This window comes from Letharia lupina, assembly GCF_014066315.1.
Source record: "Letharia lupina isolate WasteWater1 chromosome Unknown contig_27, whole genome shotgun sequence".
Classification (NCBI taxonomy): domain Eukaryota; kingdom Fungi; phylum Ascomycota; class Lecanoromycetes; order Lecanorales; family Parmeliaceae; genus Letharia; species Letharia lupina.
The window spans coordinates 172,243-194,328 of record NW_023502996.1 but is presented as its reverse complement, the minus strand read 5'-3'; the positions used below and the strand labels follow the sequence as shown (position 1 = coordinate 194,328).

Sequence of the window (22,086 nt, the reverse complement as noted above, 5' to 3'; positions counted from 1 at the left end):
ATTAATTAATCTTTAAATTAGTTTTTAAATCAAGGTAATTATAGTAGATCGTCTTCGAAAATAAATAGCTTTTAGAAGTGCTATATTTATAAAAGAATATATTACTAATTAATTAAGTATATCGATAAAGAATATTAGAAGTCTCGAAATAAGTTCGCTAAGCGATTTATCGGCTCGATTAATAAGCGATATAACTTTTATATTTAAGAGTTTAAAGGTTAGAAGAATAAGATTAAGGATTTTAAGATCTTAACTCTCGATATTTAAGAAATCGATTTAAAAAAGATTGAAAACTTTATTATAATCACTTTTATAATTATATCGAATTAAGTTTAAATACGTTATTTAAAGCTTTTTAGCTATTTTATATATTATAATATTATTAAGTCTAATAAATTTCTTAGTATTAATTAATATATCTTAAAGTAGTTTTATAATATTATATTAGATATCGAAGTTATACGTATATCTACTATTAGATATAATTAAGTAAAAGTCTATATAAGGGAATTTGATATATAACTAGATATTACTATTAATAGTATTATCGCCTAATTTAAAATAGAGATAATAGTATTAATTAGAAAACTTATAGTGAATTCGTTTATTAGTTAAGTCGACTTTTATATAATATAGATTAATATTCTATTTCTACTATATATTTAAGATATAAATAAATTAGAAATCTATCTAAATAATCTTAAAGATTAAGTTATTTTAAGAAATAATTCTACGGTCTTAATTATTCGCTTTTATAAATATTTATTCTTAATATAAGATCTTATATTAATTAATTATCTAATTAACACCGAGTTATATTAACTATATCGTCGATTCGATTATTTCTTAATTAATAAATTTATTCGAACTCTAAAGAAAGCTAGCTACGATAACTTTAAATATTATTATATACTTAAACGAATTATCGAGTTTTATACACTTTATTAGAAGTACTCTCGATCTCTAGATCGTTTTAAATTCTTATTTAAAAATAAGGATAATATCTATTTTAATTATATAATTATTATTAATATTCTTTATATTAATAATAGTCTAATTCTATAAGTTATTAATAAGAGAACTTCTTTTTAGATCGTCTAATAATTAATAAATATAACTATCTCTTATATATAGAATATACTTAGATTATACTAGATAGATATATATATTAAATCTTTAGACGTTATTATCTATAACGCTAGAACTAACTTTAATAATATCGAGTTTAAATAAAACGCTAGAACTCTAAGTATTTAAACGAAATACGTATTAATTAAGGTTGCTAATTCTATCGACTTAGTAAAACGATATTATACTCTATTAAGATAAGTTTATTCGATAATCACTGCGAAATTAAAAAATTAAGATATTAGAAAGAAGATTTATCTATAAATAACTATTAAGACTATTAACGATATAGTCGAATATAATAATCTCATTTCTATATTACTAATTTTTAGAACCTTTCTCTATATTATAAACGACGATATATTAATTTTATCTATTATTAAGAGGGTAAAAGCTATTAATATAGTAATAATCGAAGTTATAAAACTTTACGCTAAGAGATAGATTAATAACGCCTTATATTAGCGAAATAGTCTTTAAACTATAAGAATATATAATACTTTAATTAATTTCTCGATATTAATTTAAAAAACGTATTAAAAGAAGTAAATCGGATTATATAAATTGCTAACTACTTCTCGAGAGATATATACTATCGAATTATTAAATAATTCTACTAATTTTCGAGTTATTATTATTAAACTATATTTAAAAGAAATAGATACTTTAATCGAATCTTGCGAGTTTCTTAAATAAGAATCTCTATAGTTAGATGATATTTAATATAAAAATAACGATAATTAAGATTATTAAGACTCTCTCTAAAACGCTTTACTACGTTATAACTCTTCTTGACGACGATATATTTTCGTTTATTTTCGAAACTCTACTAATATTATGATCTATATATCTAAGTTTATATTATATTTATCTTTATCGAACTTCTAGATATTTCGATAAAAAGAACTTAATAAACTACTTAAAAAGGGGGTATTTAAGATTATAAAGATCGAAGATATTTTTATAAAAGCACGGATATTTAGTAGTTATTTTATAGACTAAATTAAGAATAAGAGTATCGAGAAAGTCTTTAAGAAGTTGTGACTAGTAGTATAAGTATTTAATAACTTAAAGAAGTATAGAATTCTTATTTAGGCTCTTATTATTTAATAGACTAGTTAATAACTTATTATTACTCTAATATTAGCTATTCTATAGCTATCTCTATATCTACGCGATATTACTTAGATATATATATAATCTCGATTCGAGTTAATTAGAGATATCTTTATTTTAGCCTTAGCTAAAATAAAACTATTATCGAGAATAATATTTTATATTATTCTTTCTCTCTATAAAATTACTAAGTTCGATATTTACTAGTTTTAAATATATTATAAATATTATATAAAGAAGCTAAGAATAATCTCATCTATATTCGATACTTATCTACTATTTAATAATAATATAATAGTAATTGTTAGCTTATAAACCGATAACTCTCTTATCGCCAATACTATCGAGTTTATAGATATAAAATTATAAGAATTATACGTCGCTAAACTACTAGCTAAGCTATACGAGAGACTTACTTTAAAATAATCTCTCGAATTTAATAAATTTATTATTATTTTTAAGGATAATATAAAAATTAGCTAACTTAGATAAGCGAAGAAGATTTAATTATTTATAAAATTATTTATAAAAGAATAATATATCGCTTAGCGAGTATAAGAAATATATATTACTACTATATTATAGTTATAAGCGATATTCGCTTTATTATATATTGCTTAGATTATAGAATCTATATATAAGAATATTTAGTATCTAAATCGCTATCTTTTATAATAAATAAAAAAAAGAGGCTTTATATTTATTAAGTTAGATATAACGTCTTTAAAAATCGTAATTTTTATAAATTCGTTATTCGCTAATAATAAAGATCTCTCTTTTTAAATCGGCTATATAATAGTCTTAGCTAACGCTTAGAATAAGATTAATATTATCTATAATAATTAATTAAATATCGTCGAGTTACTAGAAGTATATTAGCCTTTAAACTTTATATATTATCTCTAGAATTCGACGTTATAGTTACTATTAAGTCTACTCTAAATTAAATCTTCTCTAATACTCTCTAGGGAAAAATACCTCTTTCTATATATATAGACTCGAAATCTTTATATAAATATCTTATTAAGCTAGAGATAATATAAGAGAAAAGATTAATAATAAATATTCTATATCTAAAATAATTATATAAATAATAAGAGATTACCGAGATTCTATAAATTAGAGAAGATAAAAATCTAATCGATTTAATAATAAAGGATAAGGAATATAACGCACTATAACGTCTAGTAAATATAAATTATCTAGAACTAGATCTAGAAGGCTAGGTGGAAAGATAAGATATTAATATTAATTAATAGAAAGTTATCTTAGCGTAGTACTATTAGAAATACGTCTAGTATAATTAGATCTATACTCATTATAGTAGAGGGAGTAATTGCGATTATAGGAGTTATGGAGAAGGAATATAATATATAAATAGCCTTATTTTCTATTTTTTACCAGTATTAGAACGACTTAACACTCGCTATCACTAATACTTATTCAATCTAGTCATAGATATATAAAGGCATTCTCTATATATAGATATCCTTCTTTCTTAGACATTATTAAGAATATTATATCTAGTAATAAGTCTCATTATAGCAGTAATTGCATACCCAGGTATTTACCAACAATATACGTATTAAAGTTGTTGCGTTTTTAAGATGATTCTATAGGGGACGAACTCGACTCCTCCAACAGTCACCGGTGTGAAAGATTTTCGAATGCAGGTCAAAGTTGCTGGGCCAAAACAGCTGACACATTATCGATTAGAGGGAGTGTACATGTATCGAACAGGGGTGTAATGCATGAAATCCCTTGAGGTAAGATCAGCGTAGGCGGCCTTCCTTGAGGCTAGCCCAAGGACATGATATGCATGGAAACTTCCAGAATTGTGGTAACTTGTATTTCTCACAAGGCTATAGGGCTCAGTCGCTCCCCTCATTTTCAGAAATAGGTCCCGGTCTTCTGTCTTGTTCACGCACCGGCAGTGTCGTTGCTACGCGTTCTAACTCTCAACCATGGGTGATAATCTTGCGAATACCGTGCCACTGATCAATGATACACGCTCTCGAGAGTCAGATCCATCGGACCGACTCATAACCACCTTTCTAATCGCTCACTCAAGGATATTCCGCGAACTAGCAGAGCTGAGAGAAGAAGTAAGTAAGCTCACGACCCGAGACCCCTCGCACACAACTCTCGTACTGCATGAAAGGCGATATTGATAGCATTTGGCAGGGATGGAACAATCCGCAAGGCGACAAGCACTTTCAAAAGCAGCGGCGAGACGCGGATGAAGCGTCCTACAAAGTACGAAAAGGCTTTTATAACCTAATGCAGCGGATTGGAGACGAGCTCCAAGCGGCCTCTGGGACTCTAAGTCTCCCCAAACCCCATGCAGAAGTCCTTGATATTTGCATGGCCCCGGGCGGCTATAGCGCATCGGCGCTCAAATACTCTCCGCATGCGTGTGTCTCCGGTATAACACTGCCCAAGTCTCTCGGTGGCCATCAACTACTGATACCCTACGGCCGCATTGATCCACGCGTCGACGTTCAGTTGGCCGACATCACAATGCTAACAGCGGAATATGGCGTAACAGATATCCCAGAGGGTCATCCGGACGTCTTGAACTTCTCCCTCAAACGACCTTGGGCTACGAAATCATTCGACCTTGTATTCTGCGATGGCCAGGTCTTGCGTACACACGCACCGCATATCGAAAGTTATCGTGAACGCCGCGAGGCTGGACGGTTGTCGTGTAGTCAACTCATACTGGCAATGCAGCGTATCAAGCCCGGCGGGACTTTCATCATGCTGCTTCACAAAGTCGAGATCTGGAGGACGATGAAATTACTCAGCGTGTTCGATGCAATCTCCCAGATTGAATTGTTCAAGCCAGTCACAAGTCACAAAACAAGAGGCTCGTTCTACCTCATCGCTAAGAACGTGCAGCCTCATCATCCAGAAGCATTGGCTGCTATCAATGAGTGGAAAGCGGCTTGGAAGAACGCAACGTTTCCAGTTTCCACGGACGAAGAATGTCAAAATCCCCCAGACTTCGTTGAGGAGCACGTGCAAGATGAGGAAGTGTCGGGTCTTCTTGCGAGCTTTGGTGAACGGCTGATTGAGTTAGGAGAACCTGTCTGGCAAATACAGAAGAATGCACTAAGAGAAGCCCCATGGTTCAAGAACAAAGAAGCGAAACCTGCTGAAACAAGCGCTGGGCAAGTGGGGGTGCCAGCTTCTACTGCTCCATCAGATCCTGTTAACGTATCTTCAATGATGGGAAACCTGCAGCTCGGCAGATGACAGTCGGTGGAGGGGCGCGCTCATTCCATTGTGACTGTTGGGGGTTCTCGGTGCGACATAGGCTTATTCACCATGACTGGATAGATTATGCAGATCCGTAAATTCGATCGAGTTCAATTCTTTTTGTGCCTTAACTAGGTAATCGTCATCGCTGCGATGCTGATTCTCAAAGGTAAGAACGAATCCGGTAGCATCGCTGACCGCTCTGTGTATACTGATCTTCCATGCAGAGGCTTCCTGCGGAGCATTACTCAGCAATCTAATTATATCCTTCGCAGTCATCGTCAGAAAGGTGTCATCCCTCTTACCTAGAGCAAGGCGTCAGTCCAGAGAGCAAATGACCATTTGAACATCGCATGACAAGCACCACAGTGTAGCCACATGCCTCGGCCAATAAGATACAGACGTAAATCTAGAGCCAATTGTCACCCTACTTTGATGATGCTGGAAATACAAGGTAAAAGCGACCTGCTGGCACGAAAAGGCGGGCGATCAGGCTCAATTAACGGCTGCCTCTTGCGGACACAGAAAGCAGGTTCTCGTTAGAAGGCCAAACGGTACAAGGAGACGAGGATTGCAAATGGCAGCTTCGGTCATCAAATGTGGCATGCTTTAACTGCGAGCATACAATTGATGACGACGTCCAAGTGAGATGGGTCACGCCGTGCTGAAACTTGAAAGATGCCAGATCTCGGCGGACATTTGTCATTATGGATATGCGTCGATATCAGACGAAACTTTGAAGCCCCGGGGCCCAAGACGGAGAGCCGCGCACGATAGCCACTCTCGCCGAAAATGCTTTGGCCTCCTTCCCGTATCTCCGCCGTGTAGTGTTCTGCCTCCTCATTCTGTAGCCGTTTCATCGATTCTCGATCATGTTCGATATTGGTGGGGTGACGCTCGTGGTAGGACGGTAGAGTAGAACAGAGTGACACAAACTCAGAGTGCTGCTCTGGTGAATAAGGGTACCTGCTACTGTGACTGTGAGTGTAATAGAAGACGCTTCCGCCCTTATCCATCGTGTTTTGCAGCTAGACAACCCCCTCATTCATACGCGGGCGAGAGCGATATCTGCAATGATACATGCCAGCAGAGGTAATCCCTATAGAACCATTACGCAGCTGGGAACGACAAATCATAGCGGCTTCCCTTGCAGCGTCGCTGCAGAACAGACATCCCCTATTCCGACTGGACATGTGAGAAAGACCAATGTTTTGATAATGAATTCGGAGCCCTGGAGCGAATTGGTACTCTATTTTTGGACATTTTGGGTGACGCGCGCTTGATAAGGTAGACGCGTTTCAGCCTTACCACAAGGGCTGTCTTATCGCTCTGCGCTCCTAGGTTGTGTTTTTCTATACAACTTCCCTGTATGAAATGACTCGTTGCACTTGGCGGAGGATTGGGTATATCACCTCGATATGTTCCTTTCTCAGTCTCTCGTGTGCAGACTTTGCGCCGCCTCAGGCTTTACTTGACCTTCAAGCTCAACAAACAAAGCATGACCGACTCGGCGCTGTCGCCTCTGAGAACAGAGTTTGCAGCCAGATAGGCATTGATTTGCTGAAGGCTGGCGGCAATGCTGCTGACGCTGTAAGTAGTGAATCCTCTTTTCCGCTGGCATAACTGACGGTCGGGACAGCTTGTAGGAACCACTCTGTGCATTGGCGTGGTTGGTCAGCAACCCCTCCCCCAAAACAGTGCGGCGGAGCTGAATGTAGCCAGATTGCCATCATAGCGGACTAGGAGGAGGTGGCTTCGCCCTTGTTCGATCGGCGAATGGCAGCTATGAGTCCGTCGACTTTCGAGAGACCGCGCCTGCCGCAGCTTTCCGAGATATGTATAAGAACAATGTCCTTGGATCGGTCTTTGGTGGTTTAGCAAGGTATTTTGACAGCGCTGATTTTCAGTTCTGTGGCTAAGGTATGGCAGTGGAGTCCCCGGCGAGATCAAAGGCCTTCACTATATCCATGAAAACCATGGCTTCCTCCCCTGGTCTACGCTGGTTCAGCCGGCCATCAATCTTGCACGGGATGGATTCATTGTCGGCAGAGACTTTGCAAAAGCGATGGCACTTACCACTGCATACTATGGCTACGACTTCCTCAGCAAAGAGCCGACATGGGCGGAAGACTTTGCTCCGAATGGCACAAGAGTCGAGGCAGGAGATGTTATGACCCGCAAGCGCTATGCACGTACATTGGAGGCCATCGCGGTATCAGGACCAGATGCCTTTTATGAAGGCCAATTGGCAGAGGCTACGATCCGTGCGTTACATGAAACCAATGGATCAATGACCATGGAAGACCTGGCAAAATACAGAATAATATCGAGGACGCCAGTACAGATCGAATACAAAGGCTTTCGTCTCCATGGATGCGGTGCACCTGCTTCAGGTGCAGTAGCTTTGAGCGTGATGAAGGTCCTAGAGGGATATGAAGATTTTGGACAGAGACACACGATGAATCTGAGCACCCACAGATTGGATGAAGCTATAAGATTTGGGTACGGAAAGAGAGCGAGCTTAGGAGATCCGGACTTCGTGGATGGTATTACCGCCTACGAAGCCGGAATGCTCGACCAGACTTCCGCCGATGAAATTAGGGCCAGAATATCCGACAGACACACGCTCAATGTCTCAGATTATGATCCGGATGGCTTCGAGAGCCATGAGAACCATGGTACTTCCCATGTTGCCACTGCGGACGCATCTGGGATGGCCATCTCCATGACCACCACTGTCAACCTCTTCTTTGGCTCTGGGGTAATGGTACCAGAGACAGGAGTCATAATGAACGATCAAATGGCAGACTTCTCTGTTCCCAATATCTCCAACGTCTTTGGGTACTATCCTTCTCCAGCCAACTATGTCCGGCCGAACAAACGATCAATGTCATCCATCACACCCATCATGGCCGAATCCGCCAATGGCACTTTGTTTGCGATCCTTGGCGCTTCAGGTGGATCACGTATCATCACCACCGTCATCCAAACTGCGCTCAATATCCTTGAGCGGAAGATGACAGTGCATCAAGCACTGAAGCAGCCACGACTGCATGACCAACTACTACCCAATCAAGTAACCTTCGAGTGGGATTATGACAACTCGACTATAGATTACATGATTGGAAGAAGTCATAATGTCACATGGGGTCCTGCTGGGTCATCGTCGCAGGCGATCGGGATCACCAACGGGCACTTTGAAGCAGCCGGTGAACCACGGCAGCATGACTCTGCAGGCCTCACTGCTTGAGCTCGCCGAGGAAAACCTAGTAGCCGTATCTCAAACCAGATTTCAAGCCTTTCAGGCAGGCATATCAAGATGGCAAGGCGTCTTGATCCCCTCGAGAATAATATCTCTTTGGCTAGAAACCTACGACCGCGGCATAGGTTCATTATTATCGTTGCTTCATCACGCTCTGATAAAATTTCATTGTCTCGCAAACAAGCTTTCGTCACCTGGTTCTTGTTCCAAATTTGGCCTTTGTTATCCAAATCTCTGGAATCTTTACCGCATTATCGCAACCGTTTTGCCCCTTGTTGTAAATGGCAAGTGAAATGCGCTCCGCATTCCTCCCCTTCATCTCACATCCACCGCCATCATTCCCATGTAGAACATCCGAGAGGTAAGATCCTTCGCCATCTCTCCCACCCAAAACAATGCCTTTCCTCTCACTCCTGACCCACGCATCCGACTCACAGAAACCCAAAGTCTCCGCCAACACACGCACCACAGCCGAAGACGTCAAGGAACCCACATCCGATCATACAACGGCCCAACGTAAACACCATGCGTTCCTCCCACGCCTCCTCCCCCTCCTCAAAAGAGCCACCCCCACCACCCACCCCCCGGTCCTAGACCGCAAGTGATGAGATGCGATAACGAGCGCTGTAATCTCAAGCTGGATTGGATGTAACGGATTGGGCAATCGGGGATGAAGGTTGGAATCGCGCGGGTTTGGGAAGGGTCGGGGGATTTTGAGGTCCGTGCTTGCGGCTGAGAGGTAGGGGTTGCGGTTGGGGCGTATGCGGCCACTGGGAACGGACGGTGTTTGGGGCTGGGGATTGGGGGGGAGGGAAAGGTGCTGGATATTGGCGCTGGGGGGTGGTGAATGGTGAATTTAGGGTAGACTCTTTTGCTGTTGATGGATGATAGGTTGGGCCTTTGGTTTCGCTGTTGAAACGTTTGGGGGCACGAACCGGGCAGCTTGGCTATGAGTCATTCGTGCGAGAGAGCTTATGATGAGCTATGTATGCTGTGCTTTGCCGGCACGTGATGCTGCCGTTCCGTCCGTATCGGAAACCCACCGTCACCGCTCCCATTCCGGCTTCCGAACCCCCCTCCCAGTCCAAGCCTCGGCCACATCACATCCCCGCACCTGCGCGCCCGCCCGTAGCAAACCAAACATCCCGCACGTCATCCTCCGCGAACACGGAACCCCCCATCTGCCGCATCCCCTCGCACCGGATCCCCACGACCCTGTTCTCCCCGACGTCCGGACCCTTCCCTCAAGCCGACGACCGCCGCGTTTACGGTCAGCAGACCTCTTCTCTTTCTTCTCCCGCGTCTCGCGTTCCGCACGCGCCAGCCGAGGTACGACGTTTCGGTCACTTGCTCGACGGACTCGAGTCCCGCCAGCGAATGCCGCGTCGGCCGCACTGTCTGCGTATTTGGAGAACGCGACTCCCGGGAACGTGATGGCGACGGGGCCTTGATCGGTGGGCAAGACGGAGCCTGGGTCCGCGCTGATTTGGAAGCGTTGGATGCGGTGCCCGACGAGGGAGGCGGGGTCGAGTCTTTTGCCGTCAAAGGGGATGGTGCGGAGCGGGCGGGAGACACTGGGGGTTCATGTCGCGGGGCGGGAGTCGGTTGCCATCTTCGTCTATGGAGAAGTAATCGTCGTCGTCACCTACTCCCATTAAACGATCTAACAGCTCTGCTTTGTGGCCGGACACGGACTGGCCGGCTGCGCGGAGCAGGGTCTTGGGTTCGGCTACTTGGAGCGATTTGGGGTCTCGGTGCACTTTCGTCATGGCTGCGTCGCTGACGTTTTTCTGCGGTTGTTCGATTTTTGGGGCTTGGGAGACATGCTGGAGCTCTGTGGTGTGGTGTAGCTTATCGAGAACATGGTTGAGATCAGTCGCTGGGTTCTTGCGGGTGCTGTTGGCTTCGGAGGGGAGGAGCTTGACGGCCGCATCGTGTTTGGAGGGGAGCTTGGGCGGTACGACTGTCTGTTGTTGTAGCACGGGGGGTTAAGGGGGGGTAAGGGGTAGATGTGTTTGAAGATGTACAGATTGACTGGGAATGATTTCATAGATGTGGATGGAAGATTTTGTTTCATTCTGAGACTTGCTGCTCAATGGAAATGCCGCTATTATGGAAGAGTTAAGACATGATACTAAGGCATGATATGACGAAGTTTGAGCTTGAACTCGTGACTACAGCTTTCCAGAGCCTGCTGTGTGTCAATGCGCAATGATCCGGAGGAAAGTGAAGTCCCATGACTTTTCACTTTTCGCTTTACGCCGCAAACAAGCGTACTGTTGGCAAAAATGACAGTGAATGGCCGATGTTGTATTGCCAGGCTTTCACGGACTCATTTTCTGTTGGAGTCTGGGCTGAATGCTCTGGACTGGCTAGATCCTCGGCTTCGATTCTTGCCCGGGCTCTGTATGGCTTGATACTTCGGCAATCATCTCAGTCTTTGCTCGTATTGTGACCTCAATCATCATGATTTACATTGGTATGAATTGTGCTACAGCAGTGATTGAAACTTGATCAATGTATAAGTAAAGAGAGAGAGAGCGAGAGAAAAAAGAGAGTGTGTGTGAGATGTTGGGTGAGATTGGGTGGAGGTGCATAGCGCTAAAGCGGATGGGCAGGGCAGGGATTTACGCTAAATGCCAAGCCTACGAGTAGCGCCATGAGCTGGCCGTCAACAGTCGAGAACATCAACGATGGATGCAATATGCATCTTCAGTAGCGAGAATACTTGACTTTAATTGGTCCAGTAACAGCTGCAACTCATGAACCCATCCTTTCCATCGGCTGACCTCTGGCTACATGCTACATTTATTCATACTACCCTATAACCATTGACTGTCCAAATTTACTGGCTCTTCGCCCTCTTGCAATCACCTGCATATTTCCTCTCATTCGTTCCTCTTCCCATTCCCATGCGCCGCCAGCAGCACCTACTTGAGCAGCCAAGAAAATTGTGAGACAATGCAACCAACCGCATCCGCCACCACACATCTATATCTCTCTCAATTCTGACACCATTCCACCCCGCCCTAGAGCTTAACTAGCCCATCGTCCAATTCTTCGCACCTCTCTCCATCTCTCACTATGCCTTCGAAACTAAGAGACAAAGAAAGGGAGAGGGATCCAGATACACCGAGATCAAAGGAAAAGTCAAGACACAAGTCGAAACGATCAACCCGCAAAGGCGACAAAGCTTCCACCCCGCCAGAGCGCAGGTCTACCAACACCTCACCAGCTCCCAAGCCACGGAGAGCATCAATGCCGGTACCAGGATTGGAGAAACGACCCGCAACAGAGTCGGCCCTTGCAAGTAAGACAAGCTTAGCATACCCATCATTCTCCAAGGCACATAGTAAGGAGGCGGTTGGGAGCAGGGAAAATGTTGTCCAACCCAGGATGAGCTACTATACCCCAGATCCTACCGACCTGGACCGAGGGAAGGGTTCGGGAGGTGAAGCGGAACTCAAAGATACTACAAACATGCCTCCTCCACATCGGGCGCCTCCAAGTCCGCCGGAGACGACGATGGATCAGAAGGTCACGATGGAGAAGGTCAAGGGGGACACTGTCAAGAAGGAGCGTAAGGGTACAGATCTACAAAAGCATGCGGATGACTGGAAGAGGAAGCTTGGGCGATCAGGATCAAGCGCCAGTGACCGAGAAAAGGACCGGTCACCACATCCTTCCAGATCAAGGACCAGCATTCGGGAGTCTGGACAAGAGGAGGACAAACCTACAAAGTCTGGGAGGAACTCAAAGCCTGACACACCTTCGAAGCTCAGACCAAAGGTTGCGACAGTCGAAGACTCGGCATCAGGCACGAGCCTCCGTCGGTCAGCATCGTCCACTCAGTCATCAGTCGTCAAGAGCGAGATAAGCAAGGGCTCGACCAACAACTCCGACGCAACATCAATCGCCCCAAATCAAACGAAAGTACAACGACCAATCACGCCCCTCGCAGAACGTGATTCATCTCCAGCCACCGACCCCGACTCCTCACCTAGGACGCCGACACTCGCGGAGCCGCGATTCCCGCCTAGTCGGAAGGAAACCCCTGCTCTCTCCACGCTCAACGATTATGGGATCGCGAGTGCATTGGGAGAATCGCCAATGCCACCACCGCCCCCGCCAGCTCTTGAACTCCCAATGCCAAGAGTTGACTATCTGATGCAAAATGGAGGTTTGCCGCAAAGTGTGCCCAGAAGTCTTCTAGGTGCCGGGCTACCTACGCAGGCACCCCTTCCAATTTCTACAGTAGCTGCGCAAGCCGAGAAGTTCTTTGGTCCTCTAAGCAAAATACTAGAGGACTATACCAAAGTCATATCCCGCAGTGGATCCTTAGCTGTGGCTACCGGATATCGCTCTGTTGCTCGTCGACTCCTTGATCGGTTAGAGGCTGTCTTTGCAAGAGATATCTCATCGGAGACCTGCACATGCATGTTATGTCAGATGTCCCCACTCTCCGAGGCCGAAGTTGAGGAGAAGCGAGGTGTTAGCTGGGGCGAAATCTTGGAGTACGTATGCGGAAGGCAGGAGTTACCACAATGGCCTGCTTTCGTGATGGACTCTACACAAGCTGGTCTGGGCATCTCTTCTGCTGACCACGTTCCTCCAATGCAGAAGTTGGATATGGATGTTCCCGAAGAATTCCGAGACCATTACATTCGACAGTCAAAGAAGACTAAGATGACTGTGGACCGATGGCTTGACAGTCAACCACAACAACCATCCAGTCCTCCCCAAGATGTCGATGATGAAACATTGACATTCGCCATGCTGACTCGCCTAGAGCCCGAGCAACGACATATTTTCTCGTCTTTGGCTGGAGTGCAGCCAAGCAGACCACCTTCAACAGCGCCATCTGCGGCAGAAGCAGTATCAGCCAGTCCCGAGTCAGTGTTATCGCAGAAGACTGGGCTTGCCATTCAACGTCTCTATCGCTTGTCGAAACCTCCACGAGATCCCGAATCCGCAATGTACCTCTTGAACAATCCAGTCATACATAACGTCCTCGCCACCCTAGCTGCCATCAGTGACCCTGAATGGGACATTCTCACTTCTGGCCGCTTCGACGGCTTTCTCCGAAGCGGCGCCGACGATCACCCCATCACTACTGCTCCTGCTCCACCTCCTTCCCGCGGTGCATCCCGAGCTTCCTACCCAGCACCTCGCATGACCACCCCTTCAATGCCGCCCTCCAGAGGTCCTACACCTTTCTCTCGCGGTCCAACTCCCGCTCCTGCAACTGCCGGTGCCCCCGTTGCTCTCGACGAAGAAACCGAAATTGCCGTCCTGGCCGAAGTCGAGCGCGAGATCTTTTCCTCGATGGACCATCTTGAGCACGCATTCGAAGCTCTACACTACAAGGCCGAAGCTGTCCGTCAGGCTCTTCGAGAGCGCGGGGCAGGCCTCGCTCAAGCGAACCAAAGAAGGAGGGGGATCTTCGATATAGATTCGATGATGGGCACTCCGGCTAGTAATATTGAAGGGCACAAGGCATGGGAGAGTGAGACGGACGATGGGATTGACGATGGAATGTCGGAAATCGCACCTGATGACTCGGCGTCAAACGTCAGTTCGAGCAGGCGTAGGAGGCACAAGAGGCGAACGGAGAGGAGGACACCAGCGCCGGTGGAGGAGGAAGAAGAAGAAGAAGAAGAGGAGGAGGGACGAAGTAATGTGGGTAGCAAATCTGGGAGGTGGAGGTGATGTGATGTGAGGTGGAAATCCAAAGCGACCGCTTGGCGCTTGGAGCATACGGAGAGCATGGTATTGGACATGGATGATAACATTAAGCATTGAATAGGTTTAACGAACATGAGTCTGGTCGATCTCATCCAGGCATATGATTTTGAGCGCTCGATCATAGCGATATTCCCACGAGCATACTATTGCCTTCACAACATGTATCAACCTGTCCGCTTCGAGATCATCGCCCTTCCTCTCTCTCATCCCCAAGACCCTTTCCCAACCACAAACACAAGAACCCAACCGCTATTCCATGGTCATGCATCCCCCTTCCTCAACACTCAAACCATCACGACGCCGTCCCATCCCATCCCGCTCTTCCAAAACCCCAGTCGATGATGCGTTGAGCGTCCCGGCCTTCGATACCAAATCCGTGAGCTCGACGACACGATTCCCATACAAGCCCACACACAGGCGATGGGGATAAGGAAAGGAAAGGAAAGGAAAGCAATGGGGAGAGGAAAGGAAAGGAAAGGAAAGGAAAGGAAAGGAAAGGAAAGGAAAGGAAAGGAAAGGAAAGGAAAGGAAAGGAAAGGAAAGGAAAGGAAAGGAAAGGAAAGGAAAGGAAAGGAAAGGAAAAGCGCGGACGTGATGGCTTGAGTGTTGATGATGCATAGAGTATCCACGCCGGACACGGTTTGGAAAAATGGCTCATGTTCGTTGTGGATAGTGTGGCGATTTTCTGGGGGATATATATTGATATTGTTAGCTATTCTTTCTTCTTCTCATCCTTCTTCTTCTTCTCCTTCTTCTTCTCCTTCTTCCCCTTCTTCCTCCTCCGCCTCATCCCCGCACCAACCCAAACGAGACGGGGAAAAAAGAAAAAAAAAACAACAACAACAACAACAACATAAAACCCCCCAAAACCCACAATCTCACACCTCCCCTCCCCCGTCGTCCGCCTCCAGGGCACCACGACCCGACTCAGCACGTCCCCCGCCGGCCCGAACCGCTCCTCCCCCCCCCGCCGGCATCGTGGTCCACCAGCTCCCGGCACCCCGTCCACGGCGGCGAGTGCGTTATGTCGAGCGCGCAGAGGGCGTCGGCTGCGTGGGAGGGTGGGGGGTTTGATCGGTTGGGGAAGGTTGGGGGTGGAAGGACGAACGGCCGAGGATGCGGAGGGGGAGGTTGGCGTCCCAGCGGGCGAGCCGGGGGGCGTCGGGGTCGCGCTTCCCCGTAGGTTTTGGGCGCCGAGGTGCCGTCCATGCGGTCGTGGGCGGCGAGGCGGAGGTTGCGGCCGGAGCGGATGATTCTGGGGGCGTCCGGGGAGGAGGCGTTGAGGAGGGTGGTGCTGGTGGGGTTTGCGGGGATGGAGGTGGGGTTTGCGGGGATGGAGGTGGGGTTTGCGGGGATGGAGGTGGCGGACGGGTACCATGGGTCCGCGGGTGAGCAGTTTGGTGGCGTCGCGGTGGAGTTTGGTGGGAGGAGGGGGAGCGGATCGGGGGGAGAGGAGTCGTTCTGGATGCTGGCTGTGACGAGGGAGGTTAGGAGGGAGATGATGGCTGGCTTGGGAAGGGGATGCATTGAGGCGTTTTGATGGAATGGATGCAGTTGGGGCACGGGGTTTGGGAAACGGGCTGATGAATGTGAAAAAGCAAGCAAGATGGAAAGGATGAAATGGCATAGGCGGGCACCGAGCCCAATGCTTTCTTGCGTCACCGTCTTGAGAAACGGGTAGACCGCGTGTTGGCGGCTGAATGCACTTCTTCCCCAGCGACATGGCATCGCTCGGTGAAGCGCGAGAATCTCTATATACGCGCTGCGTCGACAGTCGTTTGATATCTGATCCAGCGTTCTGAAGTATCGTTGGTAAAGCGGCAAGGTTCGAAGATGCAACGGATCTGTATGTATTATTTTCGTCGGGCTGCTCAGCAGCGGGTCGTAACCGTATCGAAGGAGCAAGAAGAGAAAAGGGGAAATATGTACATGGAGTCGAATGACAGGCTCCTCCTCGCCACCGCAGAGAATGACATCGTTCAGTACAGCCGTCATGCCTTCGCCGCCATGGACGGTGCAAAGTCCGTCACAACCTGACCATAGAACGGATCCGAAGCGCATATCGCGTACGGGTCTGAGGGATTGGGGCATGCTGCATCGACATAGAAGCTCGACCAGTCCATACTGCCTTGGATGGCTTCGGCTTCGCTGGAGAGAATGTACGTTTGGTACTGCGTCATGACACTTTGCACGTCGAGATTGTTTCGGTTCACGCCGAGCTCTTCTAAAACGCAGGGTTTGTTCGCTGCCGCGCAGGCGTCGTTGTGATCTTTGAGCCATTGGAGGCCGTAGTCTGGTCCGGTGGCTCTGCAGTAGGTAGGAGCGAGGTTGTTAGCTTGAACATGGCCAAACACAAAAGGGGGGTTGGGGGGCGAAGGACGGAGACGACTTACCCGTTGTCGTCAGTGTAGAGATGAAAGGTGCCGAAGTCGATGTTCTGGAGGTCAAGGATGGCGGCGAAATCTTCTCCGGAAGCGCCGTCGTAGTTGAAATCCCAATTGTGAGCTCCGGCCCCGTCGTTGAAGAAGCCGTACCCGCCAAAGGTGACCAGATGGTTAGGGTCAATGGATTTGATGTACTGGCTGATTTGATCGGCCCAAGTGGTCAGGACTTGGCTGCCGTTGCACTCGGGTTCTTCGCATCGAGCCTGGAATTTGGTCAGTCTGTGGCGGAGAAGTTGGACGACCAGACATAACCATACCTCATTGGCAAGCTCCCATGCGAAAATTGCTGGAGAGTCTTGATATCTTGTCACGATGTTGCTCACATAATTTTTGAAGGCGTTGACGACGGTTGGGTTGGTGTAGAATTCTGCCTGCGACTGTCCATCACCTAGTAAGTTGTTGACATAGTCGATCTGACCTCCATAGTTTGGCCACTCGCTGTGACAGTGTCAGCTTTGACGGTATCGAACCCTCAGGCAAAAGGACGCACTTGATCAAGCACATGATGAGCTGGATACCGGCGGCTTCGGCCTGTTGAACAGCACTATCTAACAATGCTAGACCGTTGGCGCCTGTGTTGATACTCGGCTGGCCGTTCTCCCACAACTGATACCAGACTTCGCCGTCGCTGCCCCAACTCCCTAGAAGATTGTTGGACGGATCTTTCATGATCCATGCTCCAACCCTGAAAAGCTTGTCAGTGCGGGCTTGGTACCAATGTCTGGAAGCCCAACCTGATCACCGTGTATCCTATGTTCTGAGCCGCTTTGATGGCATCGGGGATGAAGCCTTGATCTGTAGCACCAACTGTAAGACGAGTCAGTAGAGCCTTGTGGTCGGGCATGAAATGCCTTACGAGTCCATGAATTGGCACCCGCAAACGAGTATGGTTTCCCATTCAGCTCAAATTGTAGCCCGTTTGTAGTCACAAATTGGGCATTTGCAAAAGTAAGTAGGGCTAGAGATGTAGCCAAACAAGCAAGTTTGTTGATGTGGGAGAGCATGGTTAGGCAGAAGTGAGGCCGGTGTTGTTGAAGAATGGTGGACAGAAGAGTTGTTCAAGAAGCAAGTCCTGGTGAGAAATGGGGACAGTCGCAGGTAAAGAGGGTGATCCAGCAAGACAGCAGGATGCTTCAAAGAGTGTGGGAAGCGTGTAAGACGAGCTTGCCATGCAGTACTGGAAGAGCATGTACATTGATAGAGCATCGCCGAGCATCCGTCATTTTGCACACCTCCAACAGGAAGGCCGACGTAAGCGCCTGCCGTTTCTTGAGAGGGGAGATTAAGGGTCTTGACCAGATCCCGAGAGATCCTTCACGATGATGAAATCTTTGAGTCGTGAGAATGTTCTAGCTGCCGCCGCAATCTCGTAGTGGTAAGTAGTATACTCCTATCTCACGGGATATATGAGCTAGCGATGGACGATGGACAGCATCCCACACTTGATGAGGACGGGTACCAGGCCCTAGCTTACCGCCGCCCGGTAGGATATAAAACTTTAACCCCTGATGTTTAAGATATCCATCATGCATGGTGACGGTTCAGACCAATGAGAAGGAGAATCGGAACGGGACTCAACGGACAGGTGCGGCGCAAGGGTGCCGAAGCAGCAGCGGCCATGGGTCTGACAAACAAGGATGCGGCACAGATAGGCAAGCAAGAAAGCTTCCTGAATTGCATATTGTGCATGTAGCATCCATTGAAAATCCCAAATACAGACGACCAAGCCGGCGAGGTTCTTATGGAGCCGAGGACTGCTGGTCGATCAGAGATAGGTATTATACGTGTAAAAGTCCGAGTAAGAGGCAGAGACCGACAAACTCTGTCCAAGTCAGGCCGAGGTTCCATTGAGATCCAAAATCATTAGATGCTACCTAGAGCGGAACGAGTTGAGGGCGAGTCTTAATGTTGTATGTACCTTGTAATAAGTGTTGGTTGGGAAGAGAAGCGAGACGGCGAAACATGAGACACGGCTGAGGTCCCAAATACCACCTTCCCCTGGCGTTAAAATCCTCCACCCAGGATTCCAGATTGACACCGCTCATGAGTATAATCTCCGCCAGTACTGCTCATAATGTATGGCTGAGACATTCCCAGACACCTTGAAGGCCAGAAAGCGCTCATCCGTTATTTTGGTTTCTTTTTACCTGCGAGTCATGTACATACTCACGAGTACACCCTACCATCTTTTATCGCCCCCACTAATGTTGGCCGTCGAAGCTATGACCATCAGAATGCAGATGCAAGCAGCCAATCATGGGAGCTGCCTTGATGCAACTTCTCGAGGGAGCGTCCATCTCCGCGTGTTGACAGCTTGACGGTAAATGGTTGGATGATTTGCACGAATTCTGATGACTGTGAGAGATGGAGAACAAATGATTGGATTGTCCTCTGTCTAAAAGTACTCTAGCCTAACCCCTTTTGGATTCAAGATCCTGAGCCGAGGCTTGTCGAAACCATCTCTCCTTCCTTAAATCAATCATGCACAGCGCCGATAATGCAAGGAAACCACCGAATCACTCCGGACGAACTCGAAACAAGCAGGCCAACGCCGAGTGCCCCAATAATGGATCACAGAGAAAGCGAAAAGGCATTCGGAACCTTCCGACCATCTCACTTGCAATGGTCACACATATCATCCAGCGATGTGTACAGAAATTGCCGGCTTCCCCCTCCCGCCCTTTTGTCGTTGATCTTCATGTCCACCGGCATCTTAAACATGCTCTGGCACATGTCCTCACAATACCCCTGCACCTCCTCAAACTCTGTCTGCACCCTGCCTTGCTGGCCTGGCGACTCCATCTTCCGATGCTGCCTATTGAACTTCAACTCCATCTCGTCCATGCCGTAAAAATCCGTGTCCACACCAAAGCATACTCTGTCAAATTTGGGATGAGGAGACGGATCTGGCACATCAGGAGCGTATGCCCCAGGATCGCAGTCTTGCACGCAACTAACCATGTGCTGGGCGATGGGCTCCGCTCGCTTCCCTCTCCTGGTACTCCGCTTCGAATTCGCTTGCCGTACCTTTTCCTCCTCTGTCCGCGGAAAATCCTTGCATACGTAGCGCTTCTGCATGAGCCAATCGTTATTGTCCCCACCAACGTTAGGTCTGTTGCATTGATCTCCTTCCGTGTGCGCCCGAGATAGGCACATGTGGTCGACAATAAAGGTGGCGTTGGAGTGGTAGTTGTAGTATTCATGTTGGAAGATATGGGCTTTTTCGTACTGCCACTTCTCTTTGGCGTGGATGGGTGAATGGCAGTAGCATAACGTTGATGTGAGCCAGTCGCCGGTGGGTTCGGGGTAGAGATCTTCGAGGTTGCTAATGAACCCAAGGCCTTTTCCATTTGGTGGAACTTGGGCAGGAGCCACAGCCAGGGAAATGGACGGAAGGAGTGTAAGAGCGGTGAGGAAGGTTTGAAGGAGTGGCATGGTGGTGTTTGATATTGCAAGTGGGCTTGATGTCTGCTATCTGTGAGATAAGTCGGTCTTGCGTGGATTGGTGAATGGAAAGAAGTGTTAGGTGATGGAGACATTTAGAAGCCTTTTATCTCCGAAGACGATAATGCATTTTTCGGACACATACTATGCCAAGGTAAGTTGTTGTAAAAGTCAGTGCAGTTTCCAGTCACGAGCAAATGCATTATATGAAGGTTTAGTGCTAGTATCTTTCTTGGTGCACTTGAATGAGATACTTTGAGAGAATTTGACAAGAAACACCAGCTTGCACCAGAAATCAGGTCTTGGATATAGCTGACCAAGATATTGACTTCATCACACTGCAGCTTTTCGATATCATCTATAGACATCGTTTGTAGGCGTATGCTTGATGAATTGGTTCATCCTACAGGACAAGATGACACAGCGCGGGGCCTTCCAAGATAGCAGGCCAGTAGGTGGTACGAGGTGACATCGACTGAAGAACAACCTTCAAAATTTGGGAGAATGGACCATAGAGGTAGAGACTCTGAGCCTCGCTTAATGCCCAGAAGCGGAGGAGAATCACCCTCCTAATGGCCTGGATTGGAAAGCCTACTTGAGGTAAACGAACTGAACTGATAGATGAGTGGTGCATTACTTCTTTATGAATAACGATCAAGTCATGGACGGGTTCAAGGGAGTTGACTTTAGACGTAGAATTGCAACAAGTGTAGACCGGAGAGATGAGGGAGGTTTGGAGGATGGTGGCGAATGTATCCTGCACCAACCCAAGATCGTTAGGCTGGGTCGCAATAGAGACAACATCAACTCTGTCCGTGCGCGCTTTCCTCCCTATTTACTCTTGCCATCACCTCATTACCATGACATGAGTGTCTTTCACTGACCCAGTATTGACTGTGCACTCTCTCAAGATGTCCTCTGCTTGTGTAAAACTGAATGCCCACATCCTAAACACCAGTGTACTCCCCTGGACTTGCTCATCATGACCTCATACCAGTGTACCCTCTCTCAAACATCCTTCTCATTTGGCATTTAGTTGCACAGTGGTTGCATCCTCCTCCACCGGCGGACTGTAAAGGTTTGAGCCCCATCGGTTTTCCGTTGATGCTATACCAAACAAATCCGTATGCAGTAGTCCTTGCAAACAAAGAAGCCCAGGCTCTCATGCTTGCACAATATCTCAGTCAATATCTGCTTATTTAAAGTGGTTGCAACCGTTTCCAAGCTCTTCTGTGCCCCTTCTTTGCTTCTGGGAAACCTTGCATCTGTCTGTTCGCCCCGAGGGCTGCCCACTGTGGGTTGTGCAACATGTATTGGGACGCTGTTTATTCGCTCAAAGGATCCATTGATCAAAGAGTTTCTTACACTGATGTATCTGAAAAGGGAAGGCTCATTGCATCAAGAGCTCTTTGCGTTTTCTGGGCGGCCTCTTGATGTGGTCGAGGAGATTGGCTGAAAGCATAGCCGCCAAATGCTGACCTGACAGGGCCGGAAGAATCAGCTGATGCCAGGCAGAGGACTGGTGAGATTCAGTTGAGATGCACTTGAGGAGGTGAAAGTGTTTCATGTTACCGTCTCTCTGACGGCGAAAAGCGGTGGTGGACTGTGACATCCGACTTCATCTTGCATGCTGATCAAGACTTTGTGCTTTCCCCTCCCAAAGTCCCGCTGCCAAATCCAGTCCTG

The 22,086-nt window shown here is 46.7% G+C and overlaps 7 protein-coding genes across 7 annotated transcripts; 3 read left to right on the top strand and 4 right to left on the bottom strand.

Moving 5' to 3' along the window:
* Positions 1 to 4,208: 4,208 nt before the first annotated feature.
* On the top strand, positions 4,209 to 5,502 carry HO133_006847 (uncharacterized protein; the record flags this gene model as incomplete). Its single annotated transcript, XM_037297743.1, has 2 exons — positions 4,209 to 4,349; positions 4,429 to 5,502. The coding sequence occupies 2 exons, from the start codon at positions 4,209 to 4,211 to the stop codon at positions 5,500 to 5,502; spliced, it is 1,215 nt and encodes a 404-aa protein (XP_037146944.1).
* A 63-nt stretch (positions 5,503 to 5,565) lies between these two features.
* Positions 5,566 to 6,211, bottom strand: HO133_006846 (uncharacterized protein; the record flags this gene model as incomplete). The annotated part of the gene is made up of 2 exons (XM_037297742.1): positions 5,566 to 5,739; positions 6,131 to 6,211. The coding sequence occupies 2 exons, from the start codon at positions 6,209 to 6,211 to the stop codon at positions 5,566 to 5,568; spliced, it is 255 nt and encodes an 84-aa protein (XP_037146943.1).
* Positions 6,212 to 7,003: 792 nt separating this feature from the next.
* HO133_006845 (uncharacterized protein) lies at positions 7,004 to 8,755 on the top strand (the record flags this gene model as incomplete). The annotated part of the gene is made up of 3 exons (XM_037297741.1): positions 7,004 to 7,038; positions 7,241 to 7,387; positions 7,435 to 8,755. 3 exons carry the CDS (start codon positions 7,004 to 7,006, stop codon positions 8,753 to 8,755), a joined length of 1,503 nt encoding a protein of 500 aa, XP_037146942.1.
* Positions 8,756 to 9,812: 1,057 nt separating this feature from the next.
* On the bottom strand, positions 9,813 to 11,103 carry HO133_006844 (uncharacterized protein; the record flags this gene model as incomplete). The annotated part of the gene is made up of 3 exons (XM_037297740.1): positions 9,813 to 10,299; positions 10,343 to 10,730; positions 11,100 to 11,103. 3 exons carry the CDS (start codon positions 11,101 to 11,103, stop codon positions 9,813 to 9,815), a joined length of 879 nt encoding a protein of 292 aa, XP_037146941.1.
* Positions 11,104 to 11,851: 748 nt separating this feature from the next.
* On the top strand, positions 11,852 to 14,476 carry HO133_006843 (uncharacterized protein; the record flags this gene model as incomplete). The annotated part of the gene is made up of 1 exon (XM_037297739.1): positions 11,852 to 14,476. One exon carries the CDS (start codon positions 11,852 to 11,854, stop codon positions 14,474 to 14,476), a length of 2,625 nt encoding a protein of 874 aa, XP_037146940.1.
* A 2,027-nt stretch (positions 14,477 to 16,503) lies between these two features.
* HO133_006842 (uncharacterized protein) lies at positions 16,504 to 17,960 on the bottom strand (the record flags this gene model as incomplete). Its single annotated transcript, XM_037297738.1, has 6 exons — positions 16,504 to 16,819; positions 16,906 to 17,159; positions 17,214 to 17,394; positions 17,447 to 17,641; positions 17,691 to 17,763; positions 17,813 to 17,960. The coding sequence occupies 6 exons, from the start codon at positions 17,958 to 17,960 to the stop codon at positions 16,504 to 16,506; spliced, it is 1,167 nt and encodes a 388-aa protein (XP_037146939.1).
* Positions 17,961 to 19,569: 1,609 nt separating this feature from the next.
* Positions 19,570 to 20,391, bottom strand: HO133_006841 (uncharacterized protein; the record flags this gene model as incomplete). The annotated part of the gene is made up of 1 exon (XM_037297737.1): positions 19,570 to 20,391. The coding sequence occupies one exon, from the start codon at positions 20,389 to 20,391 to the stop codon at positions 19,570 to 19,572; it is 822 nt and encodes a 273-aa protein (XP_037146938.1).
* Positions 20,392 to 22,086: the final 1,695 nt, after the last annotated feature.